This window comes from Camelus dromedarius, chromosome 1, assembly GCF_036321535.1.
Source record: "Camelus dromedarius isolate mCamDro1 chromosome 1, mCamDro1.pat, whole genome shotgun sequence".
NCBI lineage: Eukaryota > Metazoa > Chordata > Mammalia > Artiodactyla > Camelidae > Camelus > Camelus dromedarius.
In genome coordinates this window covers 82,979,923-82,996,314 of record NC_087436.1, presented here as the reverse complement: position 1 = coordinate 82,996,314, position 16,392 = coordinate 82,979,923, and the positions used below count along the sequence as shown (strand labels likewise).

General features: G+C 39.5%; 1 protein-coding gene across 8 annotated transcripts in view; it reads left to right on the top strand.

The window, feature by feature from the left end:
* The window catches only part of ABCG2 (ATP binding cassette subfamily G member 2 (JR blood group)), a 114,851-nt gene that overhangs the window by 97,172 nt on the left and 1,287 nt on the right, over window positions 1-16,392 (top strand). For all 8 annotated transcript variants that reach the window (XM_010983101.3, XM_064486258.1, XM_031433730.2 and 5 more), the window contains 7 exons: window positions 994-1,244; window positions 5,758-5,840; window positions 9,845-9,934; window positions 11,316-11,440; window positions 12,679-12,833; window positions 14,638-14,727; window positions 15,658-15,740. In XM_010983101.3, coding sequence (XP_010981403.1) covers window positions 994-1,244; window positions 5,758-5,840; window positions 9,845-9,934; window positions 11,316-11,440; window positions 12,679-12,833; window positions 14,638-14,727; window positions 15,658-15,740 — 877 coding nt within the window. The remainder of the gene's footprint in view (window positions 1-993; window positions 1,245-5,757; window positions 5,841-9,844; window positions 9,935-11,315; window positions 11,441-12,678; window positions 12,834-14,637; window positions 14,728-15,657; window positions 15,741-16,392) is intronic.

Genomic DNA, 16,392 nt, shown 5'->3' with positions numbered 1-16,392 from the left:
TTTCTATTAATGCCATCCTCTGATACAAGTTGTCCTAGCTTGTTTGGCTGCTGTAACAAAAATACTGTAGACTAGGTGGCTTAAACAACAAACCTTTATTTCTCATAGTTTTGGAGGCTGGAAGTCCAAGATCAAGATGCCAGCAGATTTGGTCTCTGTTGAGGCCCTGCTTCCTGGTTCATAGATGGGCGACCATCTCATTTCCCATTGCCTCCTTACATGGTGGAAGTTGTAGGGGAGCTCTCTGGGGTCTCTTTGATAAGGGTGCTAATCCCACTCATGAAGGCTCCACCCTCATGACCTAATCATCTCTCAAAGGCCTTGCCTTCAGATACCATCACATTGGGAACTGGGTTTCAGCATATGAATTTTGGAGGCACACAGACATTCAATCTCTAATAGCATCAGTTAACACAGATTTTATTGTCTCTGAGTGCTGTGTTTTTGACTTAATTTATAAATGAGCATTTGTATGGTAGTGTCAGCTCTAAGGGGAGTTCCCATTTAAAAAAAAAGCCCATTGTTTACACATGGTATCCATGGGGAGTTGATTCCAGGACCCCCTGCAGATACTACAGTGCTCGAGTCCCTTACAGGAGGCCCTCCCTATCCCTGGGTTCCACATCTGTGGATACAGAGGGCCAACTGTGTACTGTTTTGAAATAAGAAACTTGGCAATTTATGCATTTGCACATTGGAAAAAAGCAAGAACCAGGTTTTTTTTTTTTATTAGGAATTATAACTCTGTGTGGTGAGAAGTCTATTTTAAAAGAATTAGGATCCGAACATTATAGTTAAGAAAAGGTCAGTGGTATCCATAAGTTTATAGAAGTAGGCCAGTTTACTGTATTCTTCTCATTTGTAAAGCAATGACAGATCTCATAATTTTTTATACTCAAGCTTTAGAATTAAGGTGCTAGGGAAGAATCTAAGAAAGAGGTTTCAAAAAAGTGTTAATAATGTTTCCCTTCTTTATCCACTTTTCTTCCAAAGCCGAGGAGACTGAAGCGCCTGCCAAGAAAGATACCCCACTCATAGATAAATTAGCTGAGTTTTATGTCAACTCCTCCTTCTTCAGAGAAACCAAAGTTGAGTTAGATCAGTTCTCAGTAGGTCCGAAAAAGAAGAAGAGTCTTGCCTACAAGGAGATCACCTATGCTACCTCCTTTTGTCATCAGCTCAAGTGGATTTCCAGGCGTTCTTTCAAAAACTTACTGGGTAATCCTCAGGCTTCTATAGCTCAGGTAACCTGGCAGAGTCTTCTGATTGTGCTGTGAAATACGTGGGGACAGGGGGTTCTGATAGAATCTGTTTTAGGATTATGTTATCTTCAACACACCCTGTCATTTATTGATCCCCATTCCATCTGGGATATAGAAACAAGTAAACACAATCGAGTTTCTGCTTATAGAAGACTTTTTTTTTCAGTGGGTTTTTTTTTTTTTTGGACTGCCTAATTCAGGATTTTTGTTGATTTAGACAAGCTGTGATGGATAATCTTTGCAGAAAAAAAATTTTTTTTCAAAAATTGTGAAGTGAAGGAAATGTTTGGCCACATTTGGGGTTTTCTGGTGGCTGTGTACATTCACTTCCTGATGCATCCAGCAAGTTCTCACTGATCACATGCTGCAGTTTGGAGCTTATGGACAGCAGTGAACGAAGTGGGCAAAAATAAAATCCCTGTTTTCATGGAGCTTACTTTCTTGTGAGGAGAGACAGATGATAAATTCATATAGATGTAAAATGTATAGCATGCCAGATGGTAAAAGAGACTGTGAAAAGGGTTTAGGCAGAGAAATGGAGAAAGGAGGAGAGACAGAGAGAAGGAGAGGAGATGGAGGAGGAGGGAGAGGAAGGAAAGGGGTAGGTCTGCATTTTGCATCTGGTGGCCGGGGAAGCCTTCAGCTGGATGTCACTGAATGTCCCTGAAGACAGTAGGGCCAACTGCTGTCTGCAGGAAGAGCCTGTGTGCAATTGCTGTTTCTTATAACTGGCCTTCTTCATTTAGGTGTTCTCATCTTAGGAGGGAACTAGATACCTAAAACAGTTTGCAATTAACACAAAGGTAGTAAGCCAACTTGAATTCTGTTCGGTAAGGCTATTCACTATCAGACTAACTTTCTCTTAATGAAGATGATCTAGTGTTCTTTTTCTCTTTTGGTTGATAGGAGTTGATGATGACTCCTTTATGATTTTTCTGTTATTCTTAAGCCCTCTGTCACCCCAAACCCTCATATTCCCAGTTCATTGGTCCATCCTTTTTAAGAAAGTCAGTTTAACCAGTTTTTTGGTGGGTGGTTGATTTTATTATCATTTATTGCATTATTGCATTTCTGTTGAGTACTAAAAGATGGCATGTTGTTGGATCTAATGGAATATTACTGACTTCTTACCACACGTGCCATAGTTTTCATACTTCACTGCTGTTGCCTTCTAAGTTTTCATGCCGAGACCTTATATTCCTCTTTGAGATGTACTGCTAGTTGCTCCAGTTTTGTACTTGTTATTTGGTGTATCCATCAGAACATGAGCACTTTTGTGTCCCATCACTCAAAGGTAAGGTTTTATTCTTTTAGAGTAGATTTGATGTCATTGTGGAACAAGTGCTGTAACAAAGGTCAACATGGGTACCCATCATTCAACAGTGAGATGATACAATGCAGTTGATTCTTTAGTGTGAGTTATGCATTAGATTTTTTTTATTTGGAAAATAAATTTCTCTTGCCTCTAAAAATGGTTTAGATGTGTCTTGTCCAAGTCATGTACAGCCAGCCCCCTCGGTATCTGTGTATTCCTTACACACTGAGGTTGGCGGAGCTCATGCATGTGTAGGACTGACTGTACATCTTGGTTCATAGAAGGGTCTTGAGCATCTGTGGATTTCGATATCGGTGGGGATCCTGGAACCAGTGACCTGCGGATACGAAGGGACGAGTCTATGTGGTAGTTCTAGGCAGGGGTGATTAGAATGTGGAGCTGTTTCTAACAGGACACCAGCTTTCTGCATCTTTCGGTGCTAGCCTTCCTTCACAGATGCAAACAGGCCTCGTGCCTCCAGGTTGCGTGTTCAGCTTACTTGCCTCCTCAGTGAGCTCAAGAGGAATCCCAGCTATGTTCAGGGCAGTGGCAATCTCACAGGACAAGGACAGAGCCTTACGTCTCCCTGGGTATCTGCCTGTAGCGGGGAAACTCTTTTTCAGATATGTCAATACTAGAATGTTAGCTTAAGACAGGGGTAGGCAACCTTTTCTGTAAAAGGTCAGAGAGTAAATACTCAAGGCTCTGTAGGTCAGTGGTCTTTGTCTCAGGTAGTCATTTCTGCCATTTTAGCAAGAAAGCAGCCAAAAATAATACATTAAAAGAAGGGAACATGCTGTGTTCCAATAAAACTTTATTCATGGACACTGAAATTTAAATTGTATATAAATTTCATGGGGCAAGAAATATTATTCTTGTTGCTTTTTTCCCAACCATTAAAAAAATGGTAAAAAGTGTTCTTAGCTCATGGGCTGACCAGAAATAGGGGAGAGGCCCTGTTTGGCCTGGGGGCCATAGCTTGGTGACTTTTAATTTAGGGTTTTTTAATCTTGTGAATGTGTCTTTTACTGCTCTAAGTGTTTAAATGTGGAGCTATTAAAATGTTTTATGGCTTCCTGTTGACAAGCCTTGTACAGCTAGTCTTATAGCCATAATTAGGTTTGAACTAGTCATTTACGTAAGTCAGACTTTGCCTCTGAAAATGCATTTAACCAGAGGTTATCTTTGGAAGGTCTTGGAATGAATGGATTATCTGTATAGGAAGATTTAATGTCCATTTAGTGTGCCAAAGTTTTTCTGACTGTACAATCAATTTGGAAAACCTTATCATAGTTCTTGGAGATTCATTGTTTCTATTAGCACGTTTAACATTTGACTGTGGATTAATTTTTTCAGTGATGGCCATAAACATCCTTCAGAATTCACCTTGAGAAAATGTTGGTAAACACATTTGAACAAAAACAGAATGACATATTTAGGGAATTTCTTTTTTCTCTCCCTTTTGTTCAGAAGAAGCCAAGTGCACAGAACTTGTAGATAGGATGTCTTTGCTCCAGTGAGCAATGTTTAGTTTTCCTGTTTATTTTCTTTGCCTTAATGCAAGAAGGTATAAATAGGCACACTTTATAAAAGCATGACAAAATTGTGAGATTGATCACTTTGTCAATGTGTTTAAAATTTTTCTTTGAAGATACTTTTAGAACTTTGAAACCCTTAGGAAGCATCTTAATAATAGTCCTGACAGTCTGTTAATGTAAGTTACCAAGTTTGAATGCAAAAGAAACAAAGCATGTGGAGTGTCCAGTTTTAAAAGTCTGAATATTCTTAGAGTTATACGGTGTGAAAGCATGGGCTTGTACACGTGTGCAGGCACGCGTGCTGATGGAGTCATTATTATTTATATTTTTAAGCTAATTAATATATGCCAGGGTAATAGATTTTTTTCAAATATCTGACTGTCTTTTTAGGCATTTTTTTAAGGACATCTCTAATCATACTTTTTCCAGACTCTGATCTTCACAAACTAGTCTTCACAGATCATGATCCTGTTTTCCAGTTTTGTTTGCTTCAGCCAAAAGTATCTTTATAAGTTATTTTACAAGTTTTAATACTATTGAACAGTTGTAGTAATGAGTTGTTGTTTTGTTTTGTTTTGTTTTGTTTTTTTAACTTTGGAGATTCCAAGATACATGGTGGGATATTGTATTTTTTTAAGATTATCATTTCTTATATATTTATATTTAATATATTTAATAAAATTTAATTTAAAAGTACAATAAGTAGAATTTCCTTGAATAAAGTATAATATAACCCTTAACCCTTCGCTTATAGAAGTGTCCTTAAGAGACATTTTATCAGTCTTAAAAACAGAAGTGATGTTCATCTAGTCTTCTTAGGAGTCATCAAAGAGACTGAGTGAGTGAAGGTTGGTGAGAGTAGCAGAGAATGGGCAGCTAAGTTCTGCTGTTGACTGTAGGCCCTATGGACTGAGGTTGCTGGAAAGGCAGTGACAGGAGCATTGGTAATTGAAGCACTTGGGTGTCCTCAGAGACAGCTGGCTGAATGCTTTGGTGACAGTGACAATGCACTTTTCCAGCACAGGCATAGACTGTCCCCAGGTCAGATGGGTGGGCCCCAGCTTACCCCTACTTCCTTATTGTGCAAAATTTCATTGTTAGAATTTTTTCATGCATGCTTTAAATTTTTTTAAATTTTTATTTATTTTTCATGTTAAGAGTAAAGATATCCTGTTTTTACTGGAACCTCTTGAAATATCAAACTGTGCATGTTCACTGGCACAAAGGTTAAGAGTTCAGGCCAGAGCTCTGAGCCATTTGGACTTTATTTTATACCCCAGACTACTTTGCTAGGTACTTGTGTTGTTCTGCGACACTATATGGCCTTTCCAGTCCCCATAGCCTGAACTGGACCATGAACTGGCGGTGCCTGGTCAAGCACTGGGAGGAATCTTGGCTTTTCTCTTTTGTTCTCTTGTCAGTCTTCCCAGCACACAGATGAATTGTTTTATTTTAATTTAAAAAGCAGTCTAAATAACATGCACTGCTTTCTGTTTTCACAAAGACTCTGGCAAGGCCATTTAAAATATCTACATCAGTGGAGGGATTTGATTGTGGAGCCAGATACATTTGAATACTAAATGGTTTGTTAAGTTTTTACCTTTAATTGAAACTCTCTCTTTTTTTTTTTTTTTTGGAAAAGATCATTGTAACAGCCATCCTGGGACTGGTTATAGGTGCCATTTTCTATGACCTGAAACATGATCCTACAGGAATCCAGAACAGGTGAGTAAATTTGGGTCCTGATTTTGAGAAAGTGCTATTACTTTTTTTTCTAAGCTTTTGAAAATCCATTAAAAATATGAATTTGAGACAAGCACAGGGTAAATTGAGCAGTAGGATAAGTAAATGAATTGAAAGCCAAATGGAGGAGTTAGTTTTCATATTCATGTGTATATATACAATGGTAAAATACACAGAACATAAAATTTACCCTGTAAACCAACTTTAAGTGTATAATTCAGTGGCATTAATCACATTCACATTATTGTGCAACCATCCCCACCATCCAGCCCTGGAACTTTTTCCATCTTCCCAAACTGAATCTCTGTACCCATTGGACACCAACACCCCATTCCTCCTTTCCCCAGCCCCTGGAAACCACCATTATACTTTGTCTCTGGTTTTAACTATTCTAGGTACCTCATATAAGTGGACTCATAGAGTATTTGTCCTTTGGTGACTGGCTTGTTTTCCTTAGCGTAGTATCTTCAAGGTTCATCCATGTTGGAGCATGTGTCAGAAATTTTTCTTTTTCAAGGCTGAATACTATTTCACTGTATGGATAGGCCACATGTTGTCCATAAGTTTATCTGTCTATGGACACTTGTTTCTACCTTTTGGCTGTTGTGAATAATGCTGCTAGGAACATGAGTACACAAATAATACCTGTTTGAATCCTTGCTTTCAGTTCTTTTGAGTATATACCCAGAAGTGGGATTTTTGGATCATTTAGTAATTCTGTTGATTCTTTGAGGAACTGCCATCCTATCTTTTACAGCAGCTGCACTATTTTGCATTTCTGCCACAAGTGCACAGGGTTTCAGTTTCTCCTGAACCTTGCCACACTTATTATTTTCTGGTTTTTCCTGTTTTTGTTTCATATATATACATATATATATGTATGTATGTAATAGCCACCCTAATTGGAGTGAAGTGGTATCTCATTGTGGTTTTGATTTGTATTTCCCTAATGATTATCATTGAGCATCTTTTCATGTACATATTGTTCATTTGTGTATCTTCTTTGGAAGAATATCTATTGAAATTCTTTACTCATTTCCCAATTGGATTAAAAAAATTGTTGAGCTGTGAAACTTCTTTATATATTCTAGGTATTAACCCCTTATCAGATATAAATTTGCAAATATTTTCTGCTATTCTGTGGATTGTTTTTTCACTCTGTTGGTAACGTCCTTTGATGCACAAAAGTTTTGAAGTTTGACATAGCCCAGTTTATCTATTTTTAATTTGACATAGCTCATTTTATCTATATTTTTCTTTTGTTGCCTGTGAGTCAATTTCCTTTTTAATTTTTGATTTGTTTGACATGGGGAGGTGGTTGGGAGTCAGTTTTTTCTAACTGTTGTATGGTTAGTACTTAAGTTAATTTTCCTTACCTGGTTTCAGTCATACCATGCCCATAAAACTTGTTTCCTGATGAGACTTTGTAATGGCTGTAGCATGCTCTGAACGGAGGTGCTGAGCAGTGTGGGAGCTGCTGACTTCTCCTTGGCTTTGTGTATTGAGAACTGCCCTAGGCCTGGCAGTGTCCCCCACGCTGTACACCTGGGGTCTCAGGTTACCCTCCCCGCCAGAGTAGGGGTGGTGTTAGCCCCCCATCTCACTGCTCGGTGGAGTTGTGGCACCTTAAGTTGAATCTATTTTGTCTGGAAAGGGGGATTGTTTGTGAAAGAAAGAGGAAACATAGAAGTCAGTTCTCATTCAGGTGGAGTAAGGTATCTCCTGTGTGGGATCATATGGTGAGACAGTTACTGGGGCTTTTTCCCCCGGAGTTATGTCATTGCTTTTTCTTTTCACCTTCCCCGAGGGCAGAGTTGCTCTCTGGCTTAATTCCAAACTTGCTAGGAATTGCCCGATTGTACCCTTTGTAGATGCCATATTTTCTTGAATCACAGAGTATGTACCACAGGATCTAGAGCTGTGGGTATTCTGTGCTGAGGGAAGCATTTGGGAAAAGCTATTGGGAAACCTGCCCTCAACTGGAATTTTAGAGAGGAACTGGAGATCTGTTCATCCAAGCTCTTGGTAGAAGACTCCAGAGAAATAAAGAAGAGCGTGAGCTGTTTCTTCACATGTTTTCTGGAGAAATAGAGCATTGGAGTTATTTTCATTTTTATTTTTGACGTAAGCTTGCCACCAATTTTTTTTTTTTAAATCATTTGAAATTGCTCTGGAGGCCAGTGTGGTTTGGTTCTCTTTTTGAGGAATGAATTATTCCAGAGAGATGCTTTCTTTGCTCTTTCCCTAACCTGTATAATCATGGGTAGAATGACAGCTTCTTTGACCTAACGACACCTTATAAAACTGAGGAGATGAGAGTTAAACAGATTAACGTCTATTAAAAGAAAAGGTATTTAAAGAATTTTTATGATCCATAAGTAGACACTACCGACATGAATTACCACCTTGGAAAGTACTAGAATACATCAAATTCTTTATCAATAAAAACTCTTTACTATAAAATAAATTATCTTATGATTTAGAGGGAATTTCACTATCTCCAGGTTTAAAATCATTAGGAACATTATTGTACTGTTAGATGTAAGACTTAACACATTGAGCCGAATTGCCCCACATTTCTGAAATTAGCTTTCACATTGATATTAGGCTTATTTGTGTGCAGAAAGTAGCATTGGTGCTTGTGTGTAGGCCTGGGTGTTTTCCGTTTATTCATTATTGTATAAACATTCACTTTTAAAACAGCCTGTTCCCTAACTCCTTTACTTGGGGGAGTGTTAAAAACAATTACCAAGTATCTATGGACTCTTCTTTTGGACATTTACACACTTTGGGTTTACATTTTTTAAATTCTCTTACATGTGTGTCATTTAAGTGACATGCCACTTTATCTCTTTCAGTTCCAACTCACATCCTCAATGTCAATTGAACTGTTTGGTTAGGAAGGAAAGCCCGACACTGTTTCAGGAATGTTGGCGTGCATTCATAGAAATCATTTTTCTCTCAAAGTGTAGATTAACTGAGTACTTTTCCTTTTCGAACTTCAGTTATTTTACTGAGAGAGAAGCATTAATAATCTTCCTTTTCTTACAGGTGCACAGATTAATTTTTCCTTTATGAGCATTCCTTTGTTTTCTTTTTTGAGCCCACTGGGAAGAAACCCTGTTGGCAATGAGTTTTCAAGGAGAACACCAAGGCTGTTCTGATGGTTGTGAGGTGGATCTGTACAGTGAGGTGTCAGTTGAGGTTTCCCTCCACTGTCTTTCTCTTGCCTCCTTCTGTCTTTGTTTCTTCTTTATTCAACTTTTAAAAAAGTGGCTAACAGAGGTTTTTAACCTTGGCAAGCTTTATTTGGCTCACTGTTTCTCTGTTCATACATTAGGCACAGTACTTAGAGGTTTGTTAGTTAAAATCCAAGGTGATAGTATTTTTATGGTCTGTTTAATCATCAGCTTGGTCCACAGACTGTGCCAGAGAATCACAGACTGGGCGGCTTAAAGCACAGAAATATACTTCTGCAGTTCTGGAGGTCAGGTTGCCAACAAGGTTGGGTTCTGAAGAGGGCCCTCTTCTAATTTGCTCCTCCTTGCTGAGTCCTTGGACGGCAGAGCAAGAGCTCTGGTGACTCTCCCTTCTATTCTAAGGGCACTAATTCATTGTGGGGCCCCACCCTCGTGACCTCGTGTAAACCTAACAACCTCCCAAAGACACCATCTCTAAGTATCACTGCATTGAAGGTTAGGGCTTCCGCACAGGAGTTTTGAGAGAATCCAGTTCAATCCATAGCAACCCAGGACTGTGAATTTCAAGCTGTGATATATGGAGCCCCAAGGGTACTACTCTGGAGATGCAGGGGTTGGGGGAGACCTAATGGGGTTCATATTTCCCTCCATTTTAACCAGAACATGTATTTTTTTGTGTGTGTCATATGTTAAGATATCATTTGAGGGAAGAGTTTTGCAGGTAGAGAGATGATTTAAGACTGTTTAATCGATGGCAATGCCTTTGTTCCCCTTCTCTCATCACAGAGCCGGGGTGCTCTTCTTCTTGACAACCAACCAGTGTTTCAGCAGTGTGTCGGCCGTGGAGCTCCTGGTGGTCGAGAAGAAGCTCTTCATGTGAGTGGGTCTCTGTTTCAGGAAGGGCACTGTTGGTCAAGCTGGTCACATCCTGAATTAGGCTGTGCCTGGGTTCCTGGGGATTATCCATGTTGATTGAAAAAGAGCAACCAGAGCCAGGGAGGAAAATCTTGAGCATGTGGGGCCTGATACCAAGGGAAAAAGGAGTTTCAAGATTAGAGCAGAGCCTGCAAATCCAAGTGCTGCAAAGAAAGCAAGCAGTAAAGAGGCTGCAAGGGATCTTTTGTTTTTAGCAAATAAGAAGCCATGATGACCTTCACAAGGGGCTTGGTAGAGAGAAGGGAACGGATTGAACAGTAAATTCAAAGGAGGAGGTAAAGTTGAGCAAGAAGGTTAGCCCACGACGGAAGGGCGAATGGAAGAAGCCAGAAGGCAGCCTTAAAATAAAGATGGGCTGTTTTGTTTGTGTTTTTCAAAGTTGAAAGAGACTTACATATTTACATGTTGAGGAAAGGAATCCTTAGAGAAAGAATGAAGATATTGATGGAATAATTTGAAATTACAGGAGGAAGCCCTCAGGAAGAGGAGGGATCTAGAACTTCAGAGGGGAGAGAGTAGGATTTGGTAGCTGATGGGTGCGTGGTTGGCAGTCATGATCACGGAAAGAAGCGCCATTTTCCTTTTTTTTATCATGAGAGTGGGAGAAGTAAAACGAGGTCAGTGGTCCAGAGCTGCACTTGAGGCTCAGGGAAGAGCATCGCCACCTTCTTCATGATTAGAAGTAGGGAGAGAAAAGCCCCTCCGCCCACCAAGCTCAGCTAGAGAAGTGTTGGCCTTCAAGGAGAGCTGGTGCTGGGACAGGGAGGAGATGCAGAGCCTGCCCACCTGGAGCCGGGTGTTCAGGATGCAGACTGGGCGCATCGGGAGGGAGTTCGATAGTGAGACGAGGAGTCACTGCCCAGAGCTTTGTGGGGCTCAGAGGAGGCGCACACTTAAGATGCTGACAGGAAGGGGATGGGAAGGGATAAATTTGGGAGTTTGAGATTTACAAGTGTTAGCCACTATGTATAAAAATAGATTTTTAAAAAACTTTCTGCTGTAGAGCACAGGGAACTATGTTCAATGTCTTGTAATAACTTTTAACGAAAAAGAATATGAAAACAAATATATGTTTGTATATGCATGACTGGGACATTGTGCTGTACACCAGAAATTGACACACTGTAACTGACTGTACTTCAATTAAAAAAGAAAAAGATGCCGACAGGGATGAAGGGTGGTGGGTGGGCCTCGTGGATGTGGAAGCTGTAGTTGTTAGACCCCTGGGGGCAGCAGAAGTCTGTATAGCAGGTGGTTTAATCTTCTGGTCTGTACCTTCTTAAACTAATGGAGGGTGTGTGATATGAATTTTTGCTTTTAGACATGAATATATCAGTGGATACTACAGAGTGTCATCTTATTTCTTTGGAAAACTGTTGTCTGATTTTCTACCTATGAGGATGTTGCCAAGCATCATATTTACTTGTATAACGTACTTCATGTTAGGTAAGCCACGGGACAGAAGGTATGTGTCTTTAGTCTTGGAGATGAGGGGACTTTTTGCAAGCGGGCTTTGGTTCTCAAAACGGTAAAGAAAGCCATGAGAAAGGAAGCATCCAGTCATTATGTATGCTCTCAAATAACTGTTCTCGGAGGGGATTTTTGTCAAGACTTTTCCCAAAGTAGCTTTTAAAACTGTTTATAAAACTGTATTTTATAGGGATACTGTGTGTCATATACAACATGGAAATTATTCATAAAACTATTTGACCCTGTGTTGGAGGAGGCTGGAGCTGGGGTATTTATTACTTATCTATTTCTTTTTTATTTGTGTATGTGTACAAAGACAGTGAAAGATGGTGACTTCTGGAGCTTACTGGTTTAATAAAAGTATTTGTTTGATAGATGTAGACAGATTGATTTATGCATTATGTTGAGGCTATACCCCAGGCTCATTACATCAGAATTTCCATATATGTCACACACACACTCCCCCCAAAATATAGTTTTTTTGACAAAGCATTACTGATTGAGTTTAAACTTCCATTTTACAAATAAGAGATGTGTCATAAAGAATTAGGCATAGAACCTAGGTCCTCAAATTCCTATCTACTCTATAGTATTCTTATGGCTCTTGCAAAATCTGCAAATTTTTGTATGACCCATAATGTTAGCCCATTTTAGTTTATAAAGCAGTTTTATGAAGCTTAATTTAACCCCATCCTCAATCTCAGAGTTGTAGGGTGATTTGTCTTGGGAGACTTGAATTATGGATACACTCCCCCAGACGTTAAAACCACAGGGAGGTCAGGTAGTCCTGACCTTCCCGGTATCTTCAGTAATGCAGTTACAGCAAACAGTGAGTAATGAGGTGATGTCTGGGGAAAATGAGTGTGCTCTTGGCAAGTTTCCTCGTGAGAAGAGGAGGCAGAAGAATTGTGTCCAGTTGTGTTGCCTGCAGCTCTCCATCTCAGGCACTCAGAAGTTGTTAATTACAAACAAAGAAGCCAGAGCCTTCCATGCTTATGCAGTGAGTGTGAAAAAGAAAACCGTATAACTTGGTACAGTTATATCGGGGAAAACAGTGAAATTGGTGACACAGGTTGGTTGGATAGAGGATGAAATTTTTTTTCATTCTGATACTGGTTTCTCAAAATATTATGGTGTTATTTACATAATAAACAATCCCTGATAGACAGTGACCTAGGCTGTTGGATTAACCCCCTCTTTTCTTCCTGACTAAGGACTGAAACCAGTGGTGGAGGCCTTCTTCATCATGATGTTTACCCTGATGATGGTGGCGTATGCGGCCAGTTCTATGGCACTGGCCATAGCAGCAGGTCAGAGCGTGGTCTCCGTAGCAACACTTCTCATGACCATCTGTTTTGTGTTTATGATGGTGAGTAGGAACTGTGCTTCCCTGAGATGTAATTATTTTTCCTCATTCCTTTCTGCAGATTCACCTGTCATGTAAAATCTGCTTTGAGGTTTCCTGCTGTCAGGAAGCCCTATACTGAAGTATAGCTTATATTATTAGGGAACGTACCAGCTCTTTCTTGATCTCATCCAGCCTTTTTTGCTACTGTTCTAACATGGTTATTATAATCTTAGTCAATGTGTCATTACAGATGAGCTTTTAAAATATACCTCTCAGTGACATATCGTGAAAGCTTGATAAATTGGAACTTTAAAAACCAGAAAAATTTTGCTTTTTCAAATTGTAAACAGGTTTTAAAATGACAGGTTCATTGTCTGAGTTTTGTGCTGATGTGAGAGGACTGCTGGCTTGTTTCGCCAGCAGCTGGTTGGGTTGAATCTGCTGCTCTCCAAGGGAGAAGCTAAACTGCATGAGAATAGAGCAGTATATGGCATGGGTCTGTCTTGGGTCTCTCTTGTATTTTGAAAAGGAGTGTTTAAAAAAATACTGAAAAATTCCAGTACTAGGACCCCTCCTTTCTGGGTTCCTGACATTCCCTTATATCAATATATTTCTGCTTACCTTTTTTAAACATTTACTTAATCCTAACCTCACATGGTCCTAAGTTTTGTGAACACAGAAGTGAATCTGCAAGTGAAGGGAACCAGCTACCACATTTCCCACCAACACTGAGCAAACAGGAATGTGTAGCCTATTTACTTAATACACATACCTTTTCTGCTAGGGTAAGATCACATATATTTAACTGATAGGTAATTAGCACAGACTCTTACCAAAGTTTAATTCTTCCATTTCTGAGTTTGAAAGCTACGAATCTAAACATTATTGAGAAAATGATAAGCTTCATGTTGTATTTTCTATAATGTCATTCAATAAATAAGATGTTGTTCAAATATAAAAATGTTTTGTTTGATATTATTAGATGCTTTGATTTATTGTTATTTAAGGGTTTGTATGTAGAACTTTAAAAATCAGTTATAAGACTGTACTTTACTCAGCAATGCTGTGCATTATGTATTAAGCACTAGGTTGGGTCAAGCTTAAAAATCTGTAGTCACACCAGGAATATTGTCATTGTTACGCCCATGCCAGCATGCCTTGTGCCAGTTAGGAAAAGTTTTATGTGAACCTCTTCTTATGTAGCCTTCTCTTGCTGGAGTGATCCTTCATCTCCATCGCAATACTGCTTTTTTGTAGCTTTAAATGAAGATACTGATCATGTTTTATGCTTTGCTTTACCACATTATGCTATGTATCAGTTCCAGGCTTTGGGTTATTTTAAGCATGCATTCTGAACCCCAAATTATTCCTAACACCATGCAGAGATAGAGTGCAAACCCTTGTAAATAAATATTACTGTGTTATGGAAATAGGGGCATGAGATGCTCAGGGTATGTTCTGGTATGTTTACTGGTGGGAACATACAGTGGTTGTATCACTGGAACAGTCAGTACATACTGACCTTCCATTGTGTGCAGTTACAGAGAAAGTGAAAGCCTCAGCAATTAAAGATCTCCCAATTAAATGAAATTTATATTATAGATATATTGTCACTCCTTTAGAATCTTAAACAGCCCCAGCTCTCGAGAGGTATACACATACCAAGAGGGTATGCTACATCTCCAGGGTAGTGGACAGAATTTCAAGAAAGAGTTGGCCTTGGCAGAAGTGGTTACAAGGCTGTGGGGACTTAAGGAGGGTGCTTGCTAGAATTCTTCATGAAATCACTTCACCAGTTCTGATTCTTGGAATTTGCTTTTTGTAGATATTTTCAGGGCTGTTGGTGAATCTCAGAACCATTGCACCTTGGCTCTCGTGGCTTCAGTACTTCAGCATTCCTCGATATGGCTATACGGTACGTTCTTCTTGTCACTGTGACCAGTTCATTGTTCCCGTGTTGGGAACGGCCAAAATAACGACTAACCACCTCACGTCCCCAGCCACGAGCTGTGCAGGTTTTCCGAGAATGAAGTAGAGTTTCATGTTATTAACCCTTGGGTCACCTTGGGAATCACTGGGCATCTCCCCAGTCACCCGGTTATTGGAGGAAGGTAATGGGTGGGGAGATAACTCATGGTGAAGGAGAAAGAGCGACTAATTGATGTGAAAAAATAACAGTGTTTCAGTTCAGTAAGGAAATTAATGAGAGGATGGGAGCCTAGAATACGTATTTTAAATCGAAAGGAAAATTAGAAGAAAAACGAAGACCATGTAATTCTCATAGCCACTATTGGCTTTAGACAGCTAATCAACTCCAGAGAAAACCATGCCTTAATGTAGTATAAATGTCTCTAACTCCCAAGAATTAGAACTGGTTTTTTTTTTTTTTTTTTACATTTTTTATTGATTTATAATCATTTTACAATGTTGTGAGAACTGGGTTTGATGAGAATAAACAAGAGCAATACAAAAGATTCTTACTATAAATTACCAATTGTCATTGAGTACCACTGTATCATTTTAATTACAGTGTTTCTGGGGTCATCACACTGGGGAGAGAAAAAGGAAAGGACTATGGGGAACAGAACCAGAGGTCTCCCCTCTTGGCCAAATACTTAACTTCCTTTGTATTAGAAGCCAAAATCTTAACCCTGGGCCTCTTGATTGCCAGGGAAAATAATTTTAGCTGCTTTGGTGTGACAAAGACAGTGAACATGAAGCTTGGTTTTTATTTTTGAGAAATAACAATGAAGATTAAATTCAGAGGATGGGGTTGTGATACTTCTTTGGAAACTTTTTGAAATGTAAAACTATTTTCCCTGCCCTGCTCCTCCTTGTGTTACAGGCTTTGCAGCACAATGAATTTCTGGGACAAAACTTCTGCCCAGGACTCAATGTAACAGCAAACAGTAGCTGTAGCTTTGCGACGTAAGTTTGTGTTCTTGCGTTCATCGTCGTAGTGGGTTTGCTTACTGTTGAGATGTGATGCAGAAACCCCACCAGGCTTAGAGCTGGGGAGTCCTTTCAGGGACACTGACTTCTCTGAGCCTAAATTTTCTCATCTCTAAAGTGAGTTGTGCACATGAAAGTGTCCTACAACTCCGAGGTATTCTATTACGGTCAACATCATATTTTAGTTGGAGAAATGTTTCTTTTGTGTTACTTGTTTGTTTGGGGCCTTTTTAAAAGATCCTCTTGCTGCTAAGATTGTGGGTTTGAGTTTCTGTTTTTTCAGAACATTTGAGTTTGAAATGAGCTGCTTTGACATCATAGCAAGGCCTTAGCAGTATTGGAACTGTATGGATTATTTGAAGGGTGTGGATCCATGAACTTAGGGATTCCTGCAAGCCCAACCTGTGGCCCACAGGAAGAGCTGAAAGGGCAGAGGAACAGAAAGGGAGTGAGCATTTTCCTGCCACAGTCCTGGTACTTGCCTCTTCCTCTTGCATTTAGGAAACATGAAATCAAAGTCTGCACAGTTGTTTTTTTTTTTAAAACTGACCCAGCAAAGGGTGTATCCTCTAAAGAGAGAAATACATATTTCAGTAAGCTGAAAAGGAAATCCTTTTTTTTTTTGGTA